At 64.2% G+C, this 20,042-nt stretch overlaps 1 protein-coding gene across 1 annotated transcript; it reads left to right on the forward strand.

Annotated features, from left to right (window-relative positions):
* Positions 1–1,339: 1,339 nt before the first annotated feature.
* NR5A1 (nuclear receptor subfamily 5 group A member 1) lies at positions 1,340–19,841 on the forward strand. Its single transcript, XM_067309077.1, has 6 exons — positions 1,340–1,441; positions 2,064–2,205; positions 6,113–6,762; positions 13,021–13,140; positions 13,639–13,786; positions 16,962–19,841. The coding sequence occupies exons 1-6, from the start codon at positions 1,340–1,342 to the stop codon at positions 17,207–17,209; spliced, it is 1,410 nt and encodes a 469-aa protein (XP_067165178.1). The 3' UTR covers positions 17,210–19,841.
* The last annotated feature ends 201 nt before the right edge of the window (positions 19,842–20,042 follow it).

Here is a 20,042-nt window from a genome sequence, read left to right on the forward strand (position 1 = left end):
TCCCCATGGCTCCGGCCGTGCCGATGGGCCGTGCTGATGGGCCATGTCGGCCTCGCAGCTCCCTGGGGCATCGAAACGCCTCAAATCGGCGGTTTGAGAGCACCCTCCTCGGCCAGGAGTTGGCAGGGAAGCTCCGGCGCTGGGCTCGTGTCCGCCGGCGCGCGGGGAGCTGCCATTAACAGAACAAAACCCAGCGGATCGATGGGAAGCGCACGGAGCGCGTTAGCGTTCCTGCAGAAATCTGCCGCTGTCGTGAAGCGTTGCAGTAAGAGCCTCTAAAAGTGAAGCAGTGAATCAAATCCTGGCACTGAACAACTGCCGTCCGACAAGCGGCTCCGGACGCGGGTTGCAGCCGTGACTCTGTGCGCGGCCGCCGGCATTAAGTGCTTATCGTTAGGCTCGTTATTAACGGCCCCCGCGGAGGCTTCAGGGGATATCGCACACTCCAGCACTCCCAAAACAACTCTCCTCCGGGCTCTCCGGGCGCTTCCCAAGCAGGCATCCCGGCTGCTGACCGTCCCTCTGGCAGCTCAGCGCTAGCTCCGGTCTCGGGGGCCAAGGACGGGCCCGGAGAGCGGGGCTGGGGAGGGCCCAGGAGTCCTGGGGGGGCTCTGTGCCGGACACAGCTGAGCGCGGGGTGTTGCTCTTGGTCGGACGCGTTTGATTTTGCTCCAGCCCCGGGGCTGGCGGGTTTCCCACGGCGGCACGGCAGGCTCCGGCAGGCTCTGCAGCTCGCAGCCCTTTCCCCGGGATAGGACCTCGCGCCCCATCCAGCACATCCGGCGGCTCCGGAGTCAGCCAGGCCTTGCCGAGCCGGAGCAGCCGCCGGCAGCGCCGTGCTGTGCTGCACTGGGGGGGCCGCTCCTCGCCCCGGGCCTGGCCCTGCTGCCCCAGGCCGAGCCGGGCACCGCTCCTCTCCCCCCTCCTGCCCCCTGCTCCTGGCCCGGGGCTCGTGCCGGTGGCCGGCACCTCCGGTGCCACCAGCCCTGCAGGCCTGCCTTGCCGGTGCGGCTCCGGGGCGCAGCGCGGCCCCCCCGTGCCGGTGGCGGTGGCGGCGGTGGCGGTGGCAGCTCCCTCCGCCCCCGCCCTGGCCACGGCGCGGGAGCCGCCTGCGCTCCCCAGAGGAGGTTCCCCAGCCCCGGGGGGCCGGCCGCTCTCCCGCACGAGCATGGAGATGCTCTTCCAGGCGCTATAAAGGGCTCCGGCGCCGGCACCTGCCGCTCGGTCTCCGCGCGCTGCTCTCCTGCTCCGCACCCGGCGCAGGGGCTCGGGGCTGCCCCGGTCCCCGTCCCCGTCCCCTGACCCGCCGGTTTGTCCCGCAGCCGGGCAGCTGGAGGGGATGGACTATTCCTATGATGAGGACCTGGACGAGCTCTGTCCGGTCTGCGGGGACAAGGTCTCCGGGTACCACTACGGGCTGCTCACCTGCGAGAGCTGCAAGGTAGGAGCCGGCCGGGGGCTGCGCGGGCACCGGGGCACCGGGGCCGGGGACGCGCACGGACGGGTGCACCGGGGCCGGGGCTGCGCGGGGGCTGTGCAGGCACCGGGGCTCTCACAGGGACCGGTGCACCGGGACCGGGACACTGCGGGGGCCGATGCACCGGGGCCGGGGCTGTGCAGGGACCGATGCACCGGGTCTGTGCGGGCGCCGATACAGCGGGGTCGGGGCTGTGCGGGGCCGGGGCTGTGCGGGGACGGGCGCATCGGGACCGGAGCTTTTGCAGGGACCGTGGTCGGGGCCGTGCAGGGACCGATGCACCGGGGCACCGCGGGGGCCGATGCACCGTGGCCGGGGCCGTGCGGGCTCCGGGGCACGGCGGGGGCTTCGGCAGGGGGGGTGATGCGGGCGGCGGGGCCGAGCGGGCGGCGGGGCCGGGGCGGTGCGGGGCCCGGGGCCGGGTGCGGGCTGCTCCTCGCCCGCTTTCGTTAGCGGCAATTGGCGGCTCGCCGGCGGCCGGGAGCGCGGCGCGGGGCCGGCGGGAGCCTCCCGGCGACGGGGCAGCGTTGCCGGTGCCGCTGCCGGTGCCGGAGCCCGCCCGCATCGCCGCGTGTGGCCGCCGCAGGGCTTCTTCAAGCGCACGGTGCAGAACAACAAGCACTACACCTGCACCGAGAGCCAGAACTGCAAGATCGACAAGACCCAGCGCAAGCGCTGCCCCTACTGCCGCTTCCAGAAGTGCCTCACCGTGGGGATGCGCCTGGAAGGTAGGACGCGCCGCGCCGCTCCGCGCCCGCGGGGCCGCCGGGACGGGACGGGACGGGACGGGACGGGACGGGCGCGCGCGGGGTGCGCGCAGGGTGCGCGGGGTGCGCGGGGTGCGCGGGGGCTGCGCTGCCCCCGGCCGCCGCCCGCGGGTGCGGAGCGGCTTCGCCCGCCGCCGCCCCCGCGATCCCAATTCCGTTTTCGCCTCCCGAGCGAAGAACAAATTCGTTTTTTCGCGTCGCCCGCCGCTTTCTCTTCGCTTGTTTTTGTTGTGTTTCTTCGGGGTTTTTTTTTCCCTTCTTTTTTTCTTTTTGGCTTCTTAGGCTTGGACTGGCAGAATGGCGGGGAAATAGCGTGGAAATTATTGTTTTTCCTCAATCGCGTAATTCCAGAAGCTGAGATTTTAAAACAAAATAAATATTATGAAACCTGCAATTAAGCTGCTACAGACGCACCACAAATTATATTTTTCTTCTCGGTGACACACAGGATAACAGATTTCTCGGCTCTCTGACTCGGGGACTGCAATTACATCCCCACGAGCTTTACCCTGTTGTCACTTCGCTCGTGTCAGAGAAGTCGATCCTAACTGAAATATCAGAGTTGGACTCTGATATTCTCAGGTATTACACCGTGCTTTTTGCGACGCTTAGCACAGACCAACAAAATACATTCAGGGTGCAGATTGCCGGCAAGCAATTGCAAAGCAAAAGCAAAAGCAAAAAGGAAACAACCCACTGCCGCCACGAACCGGCCCCCCCACCCCTTCCAGCCCGAAAACGTTCATGTTTCTCGGAGGCTCAAACGGCCAGAGCCGCCGGCAGGGCTGGGATCCCTCCCCTGGCCAGGGCTCGCGTCGCGGGGCTGAACTGCACCGGAGTTCAAGGCGAAGCGTGGGTTAATCAGAAAGTACTGCACGTACCGGTGTAGAGACAGCCGCTCCCCTCCCCAGTAGCGGGATTAGAGGGCTTCCGAGGCTGAGGCGCAGGAGCGAGACACAACATCGCGCTGCAGGATCAGCCCCTGCAAACTCCCGGCGTGGGCCAGCTTCCAGCCCATCCGCAGAGCCGGTCCCGGTCAGCGCTCCTCCCCGAGCGGCAGCGCTGGGGCCCTGAGCTGAGCCGGAGGGTTTGACGAAGCCCTGCCGGTCTGGCAGTTGGGATCGCTGCTGCGTCCTGCCTGGGAGGACAATTTGGGCAGGTGCCGGGGTGCAGACGAGGACAGGCAGAGGCAAAGGTGGCATTTGTGAGTGGAACGTGCAGGAGAGCGCTGCCGTCTCGGTTTGCCTGATTTCGGCAGTTCTTGTCTCGCTCCGAGTGCAGCTAAGTTTGGCCGCGTGTTTCGGGTGGCCCAGGAGGGCACTGGCAGGATATCGAAAGCCTGCTCATTTCAGACAGCCTTTACTGGCTTGTTATTTTGCCGTTAGCTACTTCGTGAAACTCTGACGGGGTTTCTCCAGGAGGGAATCACCCAGAGGAAAAATGATGTTCCAGCTTCCCTGCTCTCTTCTATGGTAAAAATTGGAGCCTACGTTTCCTTAGCTAGCAGTATTTATTGGGCAGAAAATCCGAGCTGACACTTCTAAAGGGGTCCTTCCGCTAAGAAGGACAAAAGCAAGCCTGAAACGACTGGTTTTGGGGACACGTAGGATGCTGACACAGGCCCCTCTCGAAGTGCAGGACGGGAAGCTGCGGGGAGCCCGGTGCGGCAGGGATGGCCGGGGGGGGACGGCCAAGGCAGCAGGGACGGCCGAGAGCTGCAGGCTGGCGAAGACCCGGCAGGTTTTAGGAGCGAAGGCAGCGCCGAAGCAGCTCCTGCCGGGTGTGTGTGTGGGGGGGGGAGCGCGGCAGGGGCTGCAGCGCTCCTGCGGCTCCCTGGCAGCTGGGAGGCAGATCCTCGCGCAGAGGCTCCTTTCCACGTCCCGCCGGGGAGGGAAGCGGCTGGAGGGGGGGGAGTCCAGACACCGCAGCCGGAGTCTGGCTGCCCTGAGCCCCGTCCATGGGGACGCTCGCACCCAGACCCGGGGCCGCGGGATCTGTCTCGCCGCACGGACGCTGTTGGGAAGAGCAGGACCAAGGGGACAAAAATCCAAATGAAAAGTGAAAGTGAGCTGTGGGTGACAGCCGGCGCCCTGCGGGTGCCACCGGGCTGCCTCGTCCCGGCTCGCAGCGCAGACGAGCTTTCAGCCAGTGCGTGCGTTTGCTTGCTGAGCGCGCACACACACTCCCCCGTGCACGCAGGCGAGCGCATGTCCCGGTGCTTGTGCGTGTCCCTGTCCCTGCATAGGCAGGACCTGAGTTTCTGCTAAATCGCATCGGGGCAGTTTCTGCGCAGGCTGTGGCTGGTGCTGCCAGCGAGAGGAGCCTGCAGGGACCGCGTGCGGCTCGGGGGCCGCGAGGAGACGCTGCTGCTGGCGGGGGCCCGGGGTGGGCAGCAGCATGCGCACAGGCGGCCATCCCCCCGGCGTCGCGGCGCGGCGCTGCTCCTCGAGGGCTGGGGAGGTGCAGGGGGCAAAGACCCACCGGAGGCTTTGGCCTTTCCACGCGCTTCGGTGCTCCAGGGGGTCGTGGGCAGGGGAAGCCCAACCTGCTGGCAGAGCCGAGGAGCCAGTGCAGCCCACGTGGCCGGCTCTTCCCAGGGGATCCCGTGCCAGCTGCGGAGATGCGCTTTCCCGCAGCCATGAGAAACCGCCTGGGGCAGCTGCACCCAGTAAACGCGCGGGGCCGGGCTGCGAGGCGGGAGGGTGCCGGGCTCCTTGGAGGATGCCCCCGGCCCCGGCGAGATGCTCTTTCCGTGAGCGGAGACTGAGAGCGGAAGGCAGGAGGATTCCCGCAGGAGCATGCTGCCGCACTCCCGGCCCACCCCGGAGGGCTCCTGCAGGCCGCGGGGAGGCAGAGCAGCAGCCGAGACGCACAAGCGCTGGCCGCCCGCTCTCAGCGGGGGATGCAACCTCCTAGAGGGATTTTTTTTTTTTTTTTTTTTTTTTTTTTTTCCCTTTTATGCTAAGTCTGGGGGCCGAGCTCCCTGGCTCGCTCTCCCCTCACATCCGCCCGCGGCCGCCCAGCTTCCCGCGAGCTGAGGCTCTTCCAAGCACGGGCCTGGCAGCAGGGCCCCAGGGGGACGGAGCCATGCCGCGGGGCGACCGCGCGCTGCAGAGAAGCACCTGTTTCCTCGCGCGGTGACACATTCTTGGGTCTCTTCTGGGGCTCGGAGGAAACATCTGCTTCGCCGCGAGCAGGTCGGCAGCGTGGGGCCGGCGGCGTGGCGGGGCTCGCGGGGCTCCTCCGGCAGCGCCGAGCCGGGATGAGCGGCGCCCTGGCGGAGCCAGCCGGCCCAGTGGGGCCCGCTTGCCCGCAAAACAGAGGGATTTGCAGGAAAGCAGCTCTGCACGGCCTGGATGCGCCCTCGGGATGGCCGTGCTGCCCCACGGGCTCTGCGGAGACAAGGAAATCCCAGGGCCGGTCCCGAGCCAGAGCTGGGAAGGGGCATCCAGCTGTTCCCACACGCCGTAGCTTTTCTCCTTGTGCCATGGCTTTTCCCGTGCCGTGGCTTCTCCCATGCACCCGGCCATTCCCACGTGCTGTGGCTTTTCCCACGTGTCCAGCTGTTCCCATGTGCCGTGGCTTTTCCTGCACATCCAGCCATTCCCGTGTGCCATGGCTTTTCCCCATGTGCCATGGCTTTTCCCACACGTCCAGCTATTCCCGCGTGCTGTGGCTTTTCTCTTTGAGCCGTGGTTTTTCCTGTGCTGTGGCTTCTCCCCTTGTGCCGTGGCTTTTCCCTTTGCGCTGTGGCTTTTCCCTTTGCGCCGTGGCTTTTCCTGCACCGTGGCTTTTCCCGCGCCGTGGCTTTTCCCGCGCTCCCCCCCGCGCGGCTTAACCGCAGCCTGTGGCCTCTCTCTGCCCGCAGCCGTCCGCGCCGACCGCATGCGAGGAGGGAGGAACAAGTTCGGCCCCATGTACAAGCGGGACCGCGCCTTGAAGCAGCAGAAGAAAGCGCTGATCCGGGCCAACGGCTTCAAGCTGGAGACGGTGCCGCCGATGCTGTCGCCGGCGGCGGGCGACTACGGGCTGCCCGCCTCGCTGCAGGGGCTGCACGCGGTGCCCAAGGCGCTGCCGCCCAGCCCCGCCGCCCTGGTGCCCCTCGACTACGAGCGCAGCCCCTACGGGACGCCGGCGCTGGCCGGCGCGCTGCCGGGCCACGCGCCGCTGCCCGCCTACCACTACCCGGCCTTCCCCGGCCGCGCCATCAAAGCCGAGCTGCCGGACCAGTACGCGGCGGGGCCGGAGGCGGCGGCGGCGGCGGGGGGCTACGGCTACGCCGAGGGCTACGCCGGCGCCGCGGCACCCGACCTGCCCGAGCTCATCCTCAAGCTGCTGCAGCTGGAGCCCGACGAGGCGCAGGTGAAGGCGCGCATCCTGGGCTGCCTGCAGCAGGAGCAGGGCAAGGGCCGCCACGAGAAGCTCAGCACCTTCGGCCTCATGTGCCGCATGGCCGACCAGACCCTCTTCTCCATCGTGGAGTGGGCGCGGAGCTGCGTCTTCTTCAAGGAGCTGGAGGTGGGTGGGGGCCGCGCGGGGCGGCGGGGCGAGCGCGGGGTCAGGGCGCAGCTATAGCGGAGGAACGTGGCACGGGGAAGGGAAACTGCTGCGCCGGGTGGGGGGGCTCCTCTGGCTGCGGCACAAACTCCAGCAAATCTCCCCAAAACCCCGTGGGCAGAGGGATGGGTGAGCCCGGTGCGGGGTTTGCCACCCTGCAAACCTCGCCAAGCTCTCCGGTGTTTCCCATGCAAAAGTACTGCGCTGAGCTGAGGTCTCAAATAGGTGCAAAAACGGGAGGGAAAACCTTGCGGCATGGCCGAAATGCAGAGCGCTGAGCCCTGGGGCATGGCACGGTGCAGCACGGCGCAGCACGGTGCAACATGGCACGGTGCAGCACGGCATGGCATGGTGTAGCATGGCACGGTGCAGCACGGCATGGCATGGTGCAGCACGGCACAGTGCAGCATGGCATGGCACGGTGCAGCATGGCATGGCGCAGCGTGGTGCAACACGGCGCGGTGCAGCACGGCATGGCATGGTGCAGCACGGCACGGTGCAGCAGGGCATGGCACGGTGCAGCATGGCATGGCGCAGCGTGGTGCAACACGGCGCAGTGCAGCATGGCATGGCATGGTGCAGCACGGCACGGCGCAGCAGGGCATGGCACGGCGCCCTCGCGGTGCTGCACCTCGGCTCGCCCGCATTCCCCCTTTGCCAGCGATGTCCCAGCTGCAGCTGGGCTGCTCCTGCTCCTTCCCAGCACCGGCCCTGGGAACCTTCTCCATGCCTGGGCGCCGCGGGGCGCGGGGGAACCTCGCTGCCCAAAATAACCTCCCACCACCCAAAACAGTGGCCGGAAGCGGCTCCGGGGAGGCGGCGCGGGCGCCTCTCAATCGTATCAGCGCCAGGCCCCGGTTTTGGGAACAGGGCGGCTGTTGTTTTTCCGGGGAATATTGTAAACAGTGTGACTGCGGCTCCCGGCAGCCTCGCCGGGCAGCTGCGCTGTGCTGTGCCGCGTGCGGCCCCGGGAGAACGGGCCGTTCCCCCGCGTGCGCGGCCGCGCCGGGGGCAGCAGCGGGGGCGCACGGGGGGCTGCGGGGGACGCAGGGCAGCGCGGGGCGGGCAGGCCGAGCGCGCCGCTCGCCTCCCAGATATATCGTTTCATTTAAGGGCGAGTAACGCTGTCAGCGCCCCGCTGACAAACGAGGGGCTGCCTGCCGATGCGCCGGGGAGACGGATGTCGCCCGGCTCATCCCGTGTCACCCGGCGGAGAATTACGGACTGCGCTGGCCTTCGGAGGCAGGACTGATAGGGCGGCGCGGCGCGGCGCGGCGGAGGGGCCGGGGGCCGCGGCGAGGGCCGGCGGAGCGGCGGCGTGGGGCCGCGCGGGCTGGGGCCGCAGGGGTCACCGCCGGCGCCCATAAATACGAACTTTAACAGAGTCTAGATGAGATGTGTCAGGCCCGAGGGAAGATTTGCAGCGGCTCTTCAGGAAGAAAAATATGGGCAGGGGGTGAAATATATTTTGTTGGGTCGTGAGTCTCAGGCAACTTTGTCCTTTCAGATGTAATTTTTTTATATATATATATGGGGGGGGGGGGGTAGGTGTGCGCACACACTTACGTTGTGGCCATTTTCAGCCTGGTTTCGGAAGGTTTTATGTGCAAGTATCTCGGCCAGCCTGGTTTCTATAGGTGTCCCCGCTATCCGTGCATACGGATATTGCACACACAGGGATGCAGTGACCTTCGGATCGGGATGAGCAGGCAGGAATGCTAAACAAACGGCCCTGGTTTCGGCCCGAGGACCTGGCTGGGCTGCGGGTGCTCTCGGGCCGGCTGCCCTCACTCGCCTGGGAGCGCCGCGAGCCGTGAGGGAGCCTGGTCGTAGCCGGTTGCTTCCCCGGCTGTAGCATGCGTGGGTCAGCCTGACCCCATCTTCTGGCTGGCAGCCAGCGCCTTTCTGGAGGATTTAAAATCTCCTCCCGGCTGTGGATGCTGCAGAGATGTTCGGCAGTCCCTGCACTGGGGTGAAACTCGCTCTTTTCGATGCCCACCACCTGGCATCCCGCCCGGCACCCCATCCCGCCTGGCATGGCATTCCCCCCGGCACCCCATCCCCAGCTCCCGGGACGTGTACTGAGACACAGCGGTGCCTGCGCAGGCGGCTGCGAGCGGGGTGGGACGGTGGGGGGCCGCGCGGGGCGGCCGAGCCCTGGCCCTGCCGCGCCGCTTGCGCTGCGTTGCCTTTACGCCGCCCATCACCGTGGCGCCTGGTCGGGGTGGGGGGGAACCCGCAGCTGGCCATTATTTACCTCGCTCCTGCGCAGGGTTTCCATTGCCGGCAGCCAGTTATCCACTTCTGCGCTTCCCGGCAGCCCCGGTGACGGGTCCTGCTCTCACCCCGTGTTTGTGCCGGGGCCACGGGCTGGGGCGCAGCGGGGCCCGGGGTGCCCAGGGCTCGATGCTGCTGCTGCCCCCCCCCCCCCCCCCCCCCGCTTTTCCATCCAACACCTGCATTTCTAACCTTTTCATGGCATTTTTCATTTTCTTCCATGATAACTCTCTTTGTAGCTATTACAGAACGGCATCCCCCTGCCCCCCCCTTCTTTTTCTCATTTATTTTCTTTCACTGTTTCCATGTTTTCTTAAAATAGCGGAAAGGCAAAAGAAATGGGCACCGGGTTAATTCTCTGTAATATCGCGGATAAGCGATGCCGACCCGAAACGGTGGTTTCGGAGCCACCCGTCTGTGCGCGGGAGCAGCTCCCCAGCTCCCCAGCCAGAGGCCAGGTAGATGGCCGGGACCCGCTCGGGGCCCCGGTGCGTGGCCGGCTCGCAGGGCCCCTCGGCTCCGCAGGCGATGCCGCCCAGGGGTCCGGGGCCGGGGACCCCGTGCCGCCCGCACCCGTACGCAGGCTGCCCCGCGCCGCAGCGGCAGCGCTCTCCGCCATTCGCTATGTCCCATGCACGGGAATAACGCTGGCCCGTTTCCGCAGCTCGCCCCATTCCCAGACCGCTTGCTGCAGGCAGGCGGGTTTTTCCGCCGAACGCCGAAGCGAGCCTCAGTCGGGGAGGTGATTCCCGCGGGGAGCGTTTCGCCGCCGCGTTTTTTGAATGGGTTAAACGCCGCCTTTAAAAAGAAGAAAAAAATCCTCCCCAAAGAGAGCTTGCGGCAGGCCCGTGCTACGGCGCTCGCCCGCAAAGCCTCGGCGTCAGGAGGAAGGTGCTTGGCTGGGCGCGTAAGGGCGGCAGCGCGGGGACGGTGGCGGCCGCAGGACGTGGTCAAGCCAGGGACGAGGGCGGAGATCACTGGCCGGGTGCCGGTTCCCGACGGATCAGCGGCCCCCGGGGGTCACACGCAGCCGCCCGGCTCGGGGCCGCGGGAGTGCGGCGGGGAAAGGCCCCCGCGGCCGAGTGCAACCCGCCGCGGCGCCCGGGAGCGGCCGAGCCGGGGTTGTAGCGGAAGCGGTGAGGAGCGCGGACATGCAGGCATGTTTTGTTTTGGAAAAGCTGAAATGTGTTTAACTGTTTGCAAAGCAAAGCCCTGGGCATGGCCCTTCCAGAGCCAGGCCCAGGCAGGAATGAGGAAGAGGAAGGAGGTTGCGAAACAGCAGCACGGGCTGCACAGCAGCGTTACGGGCTCCGGCCGAACCGGGGGGGCTCAGCGCGGCTGGGCTGGGAAGTGTGTGTCTGGATTGGGAAGAGTGCAGCCAGGCTGGGAAGCATGTAATTAGGCTGGGAAGCACGTAATTAGGCTGGGAAGCGTGTAACTGGGCTGGGAAGTACATAACCAGTCTGGGAAGTGTGCAGCCAGCCTGGAAAGCATGTGTCCGGGCTGGGAAGCATGCAGCCAGGCTGGGAAGCATGCAGCTGGGCTGGGAAGTGTGTGTCTGGGTTGGGAACCATGTGTCTGGATTGGGAAGCATGCAGCTAGGCTGGGAAGCGTGTGTCCGGGCTGGGAAGCATGCAGCTGGGTTGGGAAGCGTGTCTGGATTGGGAAGCATGCAGCCAGTCTGGGAAGCGTGTGTCTGGGCTGGAAAGCATGTTTCCAGGCTGGGAAGTGTGCAGCCAGCCTGGGAAGTGTGCGGCCGGGCCAGGTAGCGTGCTGGCAACCCCATCCTCACCTCCTCAGTTGCGTTTCCCTGCCAGCAGGTTTTGTCCACCAGGGCCGGTCACAGACGGGCACCGTGGCAGAGCGGAAGTGAATCCGGGCCGTTCTCAGGGAGTGCCAGGCTCGGAGACCATAAAGCTCTTTCTCATCTGACTTCGATTCCTTTTGCAATCTCCCAACACGGGTTTATTGCAGCCTCTTCAGCAAAACGACAGCGTTATCCGGTCTCGGGTACTGCATCTTCTTCCCTCTGTTAAAAGCAGCGTTTGCAGCGGCAGTGCATCGCGCTCGTGATGTGCCGGGCTGCCCGGCACGGGGGCGCGAATGACAACTGTCGCCCCATGTTCCGCCGAGCATGGGGCCAGCGCGGCCCTCCGCTGCCCAGGATGCTCCTGCCGCCCCTGCACCCGCCGGCGCTGCCGCGGCCCCAAGGCCTTTGCAAGGAAACCGCTGCAAGTCTTTGCAAATGTTGCCTCCCCGCTGCGTGCTTTTAGCAGTGGTATTTCCAGGCGTTTCTTTGCATTCGGCAGGGCTGACGTGTTTAGTTGTGCAGGCTGGTACCTGCGACTGCACATGCCTGCCGGCGTGTACGTGAATACACGCAGGATTGCATGGATAAAAACCCGGCCTGGCCGGGCTTTGCAAGGCATCAAGCCAGGAACACAGCCGGCACCGCAGGGGCTGCTCTCCCGCGGGTGCTCCGCACGTGGGCCGGGAGCGGCACCAGGACGCGAGGAGTTAAAGCACACGTCCCGGTGCCTCTCCCCAAATCCGCCTCCCCCAGGCCGCATTCCTCGGACAGAGGGACTATGGACACTGTATTCTTTCGCTTTAAAAGTATCCAAAGGGCGTCGGGAGACACAGGCCCTTTGTGCGTGTTCCCGCCGCCCCGGGCGCCGCCGAGGGGACGCGGCCGGCGGTCACTTTGTTAAAGACTCGTGCGCGGCCTCGGAGTGGTTCCTGCCTTGCGGAGGGAAGCCGGCGCCGATAAGGAGCAGCCAGCGCCAGCGCCGGGCCCTTTCCGCGCCTCCGGCCCCGGGGTCTTCCCAGCCCCCGGCAGGGCTGAAATAATCTGTGCAGGCGGAGGGGCGCCGAGGTGGAAATGCTCCGTAAACCCGGAGAGCTGTGGAGCCGAGGGAAGGGATGGGTCGGTGACGTGCCCAACGTGTGAGGTTGATAACGCCGTGTCCATGCCGCCGACCTCCTCGTGCTGGTGGCAGGAGGCCTCATCCGTGCTCTGCTTCGTGTAATGGCACTAACGAGCCAACGAACTGATGTAGCCTGGGGGCTAGAACAGTGAAAACATATCATTCTTGACACCAAAGCCAAGCTGTTAATTTTCATTGTGATGCCTCTGAGCAAGGCGTTGGTGAAGAAGTCACCACGTTGGTGGAGAGGCCACCACACTGGTGGAGAGGCCACCACGCTGGTGGAGAAGCCACTCTGCTGGCCAAGCCATAGCGGCCCCGGTGCAGCCCCGACTCTCCAGCAGGCAACAGCCAGATCCTGGGGAGCCCTTTGCCGTCCTGCCGTGGTCAATGGGACGTGTTTCCTCGTCGGGACTTTGCTTTCCTCCTCTCTCGGTTCTGGCACTCACAAAAGTGCGGTGGCCCGGGGAGGGGGGTCCCCGCCGGCGCAGGCAAAGCCACGCATCGAACACAGGCTGTGAAATCACCAGCTTATCTAGGCTAGGGTCAGATTTCGGTAGGACATGTGAGATTATGAGCACGTTCATAATTTGAGCAACAAAATGGTATCATGACGCACGTGAAATGGGACCAGGGAGACGGTCTCGCAGCGGAGGCGGATGTTGCTGCGTAGGTTGGGGTATGGTTGCTGTCCACACTTGGGTCAACCGAAGAGTGTTTTAGACCAGTCCATTTGTACTTGTCCAACACTATTCACAAAAGGGAAGTCACCCGACCTCGGGGAGGTGACGCGTCCTGCAGTGACGCGCGTGAGGACGCAGGTAGGGGTGTGCGCGTGCGCGTAGCTGGGCTTTGCACCCAGCCGCCGCTCCGAAAGCGTAAAGCAAGCCGTGGCTCCGCTCTCCCGTCACACCCGCGACGACGTTCCCAGGGGCAGCGGCAGGTTCGGGACTGGGGGCCGCACCGCTCCGGCGATTCGCGGGGCCTCAGCGGCGCCGGTGGGGCTGTGTTGCAGGTGGGCGACCAGATGAAGCTGCTGCAGAACTGCTGGAGCGAGCTGCTGGTGTTCGACCACGTCTACCGGCAGGTGCAGCACGGCAAGGAGCACAGCGTGCTGCTCGTCACCGGCCAGGAGGTAACGGGAAAAGCCCCGTCCCCGGCTCCGCACTGGCTCTCGGTGGGACCCGGGGGAACCGCGCCGGGTGACTTTTGGCTTAGTTAGCTGGGCCGCGCTCCTCCCTCCCGCTGCGCCGCGGCCGGGGACGGCGGGTTTGTTTTCGCTGGGCTCCAGAAGTGTTTATGCAAAAGAGGAGAAACAAGGCGCTGGAGATAGATCCCAAGTATCCACAAAGCCCCGGGCGGATGGTTTTGTCCTGCCTTGCGGCGGGCAGCGAAGGAGAGTCCCTGCTCTTGGAGCACAATGTTTCCCATAAGCAAAAAAATCAACAGCCGTGCCGGTATTTACAGGCGCCGGGTGTGAGAACGGGCCGCGCGCTCCGTGGTGCTTTTGCAGGGCACGTGGGAACGCAGCGTGTCCGCGACGGCGGCCCCAGACCGGAGGAAGGGGGCTCCCCGTCCAGGCGGCCGCCGTTCGCTGGGGCCGCCGCGGCGCTGACCCCCGCTCCCCTTGCAGGTGGACGTGTCGACCGTGGCCGCCCAGGCGGGCGCCGTCCTCCACGGGCTGGTGCTGCGGGCGCAGGAGCTGGTGCTGCACCTGCACGCCCTGCAGGTCGACCGGCAGGAGTTCGTGTGCCTCAAGTTCCTCATCCTCTTCAGCCTCGGTGAGTGTCGCCGCAGCCACGCCGGGGAGGGGGGGGGGGGGGGTGTGCGACGGTGATGCTGCCAGGAACGAGGCCGAAGTCATCCCCTTTTTGCCCACCCCCCCCGGTTGGTTTTTTCCCCCCGAAGCTGGGGCTCTCCGCTCCGACGGCTCGGCCGAGGCGGGCGCCGCGTCCCGGCTCGTCCTGGCGCGGCGCCGGGAAAGCAGCCGGCTGATAGGGGCGCCGCAAAACACGCGTGTCGACGGAGGCCGCCGCAGGGGCCGGCCCTATCTCCGGGGATTTGCGTCAGAGGCGGCCGGGGTGGCCCGCACCGCGGTCCCGAGCTGTGCATCCCTCCCAATTAGCCTCCGCCGCTGCGGCTGCGGGCTGGCCGGCGCAGGACCGGCTCGCGCGCTCACCCCTCGCCTAGGCGCGATAGGGCAGCAGGCGCCGGCGCGGGGTCCCGCCGCCTTTCCCGGGGGGAATTGCACCGCCGAAGGGGTGATTCCCACCCTTTCCCGCAGCCCCGGGACCCGGGATGGCTGCCCCGGCTGGGCAGCAGCTGTGTCGTCTGCTCCCGCTGGTTTCTTCTCCTCCAAAGCTGTTTTGAAATGCAAAGAAATTAGATATGATGATTTGCTGTTTAAACAGCGATAAGGAGTGGCACAAACAGTGCCCGGACTGGAAAATAAAAGAGCCAGTGGACAGGGCACCAGCAGAGCTGCCGGCAGGAGACCGGAAAGTCCCCCCCCCCCCCGAAGGGAGCGCGCGTGGTGCCCGCGCAGCTCTGCACCGTGGCTGAGACCTCGCGGCCTCGGTGCACGGCCGGCGCTGGCCACGTCCTGCGTCCGGCCCCCTGGCACGGTTGCCTCGGTGGGAAGCGGCCCCAGGAGGGCGCTGGGCACGCTGGGCCACAGATGTGTGCCAGGTGTCACCCCCCCCCCCAATCAGGCTTTTTCTTTAGCAGCAGTTTTCAGGGAAGGCATGGAAAAAAAAAAAAAAAAAAAAAAAAGCTGTGTTTTCCCATACATCATTTTGCCCCAAGTCCAACTTTTTCTCTCCATATTGCAGAGCTCACTTGGAGTAATTTGCCCTTCGCAGGCTCAGCTGTAGAGGATGGGATTGTGTATTATGTGCAGGATGTAATTGCCTTTAACAAGAGAATTTCCACATTTACCACTCTGCCACAGCACAATCAAAGCCAAGCCCCGCTCACAAGAGCTGCCATTTGAGTTCTAAATAGATTTCTCTCCTGAGCAGGTAAAGAGATTTAATTAAAATTAGGGCTTCTCAAAATAGCAATATTTATGAGGACGGCACAGGTTAGCTTTGTTCTACAGAAGGGCTTAATAGAGCCTTAATGGATTGACCTATCATTCGATTTCATGACTTACATTCATGAAGCAGCTCCTCTTGGGGAGGGGAGGAAGAGAGGCTTTTATAGCCCACATTCCCTTAAGCGTTTGCAATTTATCAGCAGCTTCTCCCAAACAAAAGGAGCTGTGAATAGGAAGAACACTTGAGGGCATAGAAATAATCCCAGGCATATCTGTATGTGTGATGGGAGGCTTTGTCACAGGACAGTCTTTGCAACTGCTGCAGTGTCGCTAAATGAAGTGAGTCAATGTTATTTGGACAACATTCTTTATTCCTTGCAGGAATGAAAAGATTATTCAAATATTCAATTAAACAGTGAATAGGGTCTTTCAGAGAACCAGGTGAGTTCATCGAGTAGAACTAGCTATTGTTGAGCCAACTCAGGGGATAGATTTGACATTTATCAATATAACTTCTTTTTTTTTAATGACATGCACAACAACCTTATGCAGATAAAGAGATTTCATAACAACAAGCTTGAGCGGAGGGAGACGGCCACAATGGGAGCAAATGTGCCGCGGGAGTGAAAAGGGAACAGTGATCTGATAAAGTGCATCTTTGGCAAAAGCGAAGGTGCTCTGGGGCCCTGCCGCCAAGGCGCGAAGCCCGGCTCAAGAGCCAAACTGGGCCGTGGCGTGAAAGCGGTCATGGTGCAGCTGGGGCTGCCTGGAAGCTGCTCCCGTGGCTTTTCCCACCAGGCGCCCGGCACGTTCCTGGTGTTCGACCAGCTCCCAGGAAAGCGCATGGCCCCCTGTGCGCTGCGTTTTCTCCCTTGGGAAACTAGAGGGGTTTTTTTTATTTAAGTAAGGAACAAAACATGTCTATAGAACGGACAAATTAAACCCCAAACTCCCAGCCGCCAGAGCCAGCCTCTGTTCCCGATTTTGCTTCTCCCGGTGTTTGGGCTGGATGTGCCTGAGCTGCAACCCGAGCTGTGGCTGCGGCTGCGACTCCCCCGTGGGGCTGAGCCGCCGCTCTCGCAGGCGCGCGGCGACGCCGGCGGCGCCCTTATCAGCCAGCGCTGCAGTTGTTGTTGCACCTCGCTGTAGTACAGTAAAGCTATTAAATCCGCTCGCCCCGAATGGTCTCAGTGACGGCGTTTATAGCAAGGTCTCCTGCAAGCAGATGCCGAGATATCATCTTCATGTGTTTAAATCCGTCCTATTGACAAGGCGTTGCGCAGTACCGTTTTCCTACAGCCGCTTAATTCTGCGTGATGGGCTAATTTAGCCGCGTGTTACGCGGTTTAAAGATTGGCGGTTCATTCACCGAGCAGGAACGGCAAACGGAGCGCAAAGCGCCAAAGCAGCATCCCACTCCCGGCTGGCGAGCGGAGGCAGCTCCCGCACCGGGGCTGCCCCGAAGGCCGGCGAGAAACCCCCGGCCTCGCCGCCCGGGGCCGCCCCGCGGTTGCGCTCCTGCCCGCGGTCGCTGCCCCGCACTCCTTCCTGCCTTTCGGCTCAGCAAGGCCCACGGCGGGATTACCGGAGTGTTGTTTGGACACTGGCAAGGCATGAAGGATTAGGGTTACCATGTCTGCTGAGCCTGTTGCCACACTGGAAAGACCAGGTTTATCGGGGAATTAATTCAGCCTTTTCCTAGACCTTCAGAAATTAACGGGGGGGGGGGGGGGTGTCTAAGGGCGAAGGCCCGAGGCCTCTCTGCGTGCAGGGGCACTGCGGGCAGCTGAGCGCCGGGGCAGGGACGGGGCCGTTCCGGTGCACCCCGGGAACCGCAGCTCGGGCACGACGGGCGCAGGCATTCAGCGGCATTTCACCGGCCGCCCCCCCACCCCACCCCTTCCACGTTCCCGCTGCAGACGTGAAGTACCTGGAGAACCACGTGCTGGCTAAGGACGCTCAGGAGAAGGCCAACGCGGCGCTGCTGGAGTACACCGTGTGCCACTACCCCCACTCCACGGACAAGTTCCGGCAGCTGCTGCTGCGGCTGGCGGAGATCCGGGCGCTGAGCATGCAGGCGGAGGAGTACCTCTACCACAAGCACCTGAGCGGGGAGGTGCCCTGCAACAACCTGCTCATCGAGATGCTGCACGCCAAGCGGACTTGAGCGCGGCCCCCCCCGCGCGCACGGACCCCGCAGAGCCCCGGCGCCCCGCGGCGCAGGCAGGACGCACGCCCGGGCTGGCCGCCGCCGCCGCTGCCGCCTCTCGCCCCCACGTCTCTCGGTGATGCTGTTCAACCCGTACCGTCGGGAAGCCCCAGGTGATTTATTTTAACACGCGGCGACGCTGGTTGGCGGCTCGGAGGTGAGCACGCTCGGTGCTGCCGGGCCGCCCCGCGCCGACTTCTCCTGCACCCCCGGCGCCCGACCCCCCCCACCGCCCAGCTGAGGTCTGCAGGGAGAAGGAAGGGCGAAGCCGATACCTGTTTTTCCTCTTATTTATGCTCCCCCTCTCCTGCTGGTCTCCAAGAGCTGCGTCTCCGCCGCTGCCCTGCCAAACCCTGCCCTGTGTCTCAGGCACCCGCACGCGCAGGGCAGAGGACGAAGCGAGGTGACACCCCGCTGGCTCATCGGGTCGGAGAGGCCAGGGTGTCCCCAGGCACCGGCACGGCGGCAGAGCCTTTGCCACCTCCTCGGTGGGGAAAGGTGGTAGCGGCCGCACGCGCAGCCCCAGCCAAGGGGCTCCCACGTGAAAGCCACGTCTCAGTTCCCTGCCTGCCGACATCCCCGCGTGCCGGGTGCGCGAGAGCATCCTCGCGTGCCGGGGCTGTGTCGGGGAGATGCCGTCCATGTGGGGCTGCGCCAGGGACCGCCGAGGCCCGCAGGACGGGTACGTCCCCGCTCCTGGCTCACGCGGGACAGCAGCGCTGCGGGCTGCGTCCTGCAGCTCCTCACAGGCGCAGGCGGGCAGAGGGCCAAGCGAAGGCCAGCAGGGCCGGGACGGCTCCAGCGGGTATCGCCGAGCTCTGGCCGAGGGCCGTTGTCTCCGCTCTTGCAGGTGCTAGAGGTGCCTGGCAGCCCTGGGGCAGCACAGAGCCTGCGAGTGCCGCAGCTGGCTCGCGCCTGGGATGTTGAAGCGTTGCTGCAGCGGCACCGAGATACTCGGTGCTGGGGGACGAGGACGGATCCTGGGACGCTTACGGCGCAGGCCCTGCTGCTGCACCCCTCTGTGCCAGCACAGCGCTGCCGGCTCCAAATCCCCCGCAGCAGGGCAGGAGCGGGGCCAAGGAGGGAGGGGGGAAACCTCCAGTCCGTGAGCCTTGCCGTGAACCTTGCCGGGGAGGCGCAGGACAGCTCTTCCGCTGGTCCCCAGCGCAGGCGCTCACGGCTGCCCAGGCAGCATGGGCACCGAGCCTGGGCTGTTCGGGAGTGCGAGGCCAGGGTGGCATCCAGGACAGCGTCTCCAAGCAGCACGGGTCTTGCCTCACTCCATGGAAAAAGGCTGAGGGGCAGGACATGGCCACGGATGGACTTCTGTCCCCTTCTGCCCAGCGGGCAGCCCTGGAGGAGCTGGCACAGCGGCGCAGCAGCAGGGATGTGGCACGCTCAGGCCTGCCACGCTGCAGGTGGCAGCAGTAGGGTCCAGACTGCAAGCAGCCCAAAGCAGCTCCCAGGTCAGCCACGCGCCGGAGGATTTGGGGTGCAGCTGTAGTGTTCCTCCCGCATCCACCTGCGTAAGCACTTGGTAAGGAGTAATAAGAGTTGTCCTGCAATTTACGCAAGGCCCGAGCCACGCATCCATACCCCTTTCCTGCTACCTTCCTGCCCAGCCTCTCCTGCATCGCCTTGTCCCTAGGCGATAGCAAATGTTAAAGCCACATACAGAGACGTTGGTTCCTCTCCCGTCGAGGGACGGGAGCTCCCAGACGCTCCCAGGCGGTGCTGGGGGACTCCAGCCCCCAGAGCTGGGAAGTGCCAGACTCTTGCTGCTATTTCCTCTCCTTCTCAGCCACGCTCTCCTTTCCTACCACCCATGCGCTGCCCCTCTCCGCAATGGCGAGGCCCCCGCCAGCTCTTCTGCAGCTCCTTCAGTGCTGCTGGCTAAAATGCTCCTCAGTTTGGTTCAGGTATATTTTCCATTGCAGGCGTTTGTTCCTTGTTTAGAGTGGACTGCTGTACGCCGCAGCTCTGCGTGGAGCTGGTGCCTTGAGAAGCTCTCGCACTGCAGGCGCGTGCCGTCGCTGCAGACCCTTGTACTCAGAGCCACTCATTTTATGGAAGCTTGTTAGACGCAGAAGAGCATGTTTGTTTCTGCTTTTCAACATTTGTGCATTTTCCTCCTGAATTCTGTGGTTCAGTTTCACCTTCTTTTTGTGAACTTAAAGAACTGGGGAAAATGGTTCGGGAGGTAAAAGACGTTTTATTTTCAGAAAATGAAGTGTCCTTAAGTGTCTGTCTCTCTCTCTCTCTCTCTCATCCCTCTCCTCCCTCTCCTTCACTCCCCACCCTTCCTTCCCAGGCAGGAGGTTATTAACTTCCTTGTCAGGAGCAAGCCACTGTAATAAATTTTGCAGTTCATTTAAAAACGCAGACATTGTCTTTTTTGACTGTATTTCTAACTCTCCCTCATGGTACCACACCTCTCCTCCTGCAGCTCCACGGGGTCACTGGCCCTGCCTGGCTTCCCCATGCTAGAGCCGCGCTTGGCCCTGGAAATCGCTGGCCCCGCGGTCTGGGGAGCAGCCTGGGCATCTCATATGGCGGCAGCAATGGTCTGCCTGCGTCTGGCCGCTCCCCGGAGCGTGGCAGGGACGTGCCTGGCATGGTCAAGACTGGGACACTAGCACCTGTATGAGGGGGATTGGTGCTGGAACTTGATTCAAGGCATCGGTGACTTAGGATCTGGTTCAAAGCGCTGCTGTGAATTGCCATAGCGACTCCGAGTGTGTTTTCCAAGTGAGCTCAAGAATGACGGCATTTAGGGGACAATTATCTCAGG

This window comes from Apteryx mantelli, chromosome 21 (assembly GCF_036417845.1).
Source record: "Apteryx mantelli isolate bAptMan1 chromosome 21, bAptMan1.hap1, whole genome shotgun sequence".
Classification (NCBI taxonomy): domain Eukaryota; kingdom Metazoa; phylum Chordata; class Aves; order Apterygiformes; family Apterygidae; genus Apteryx; species Apteryx mantelli.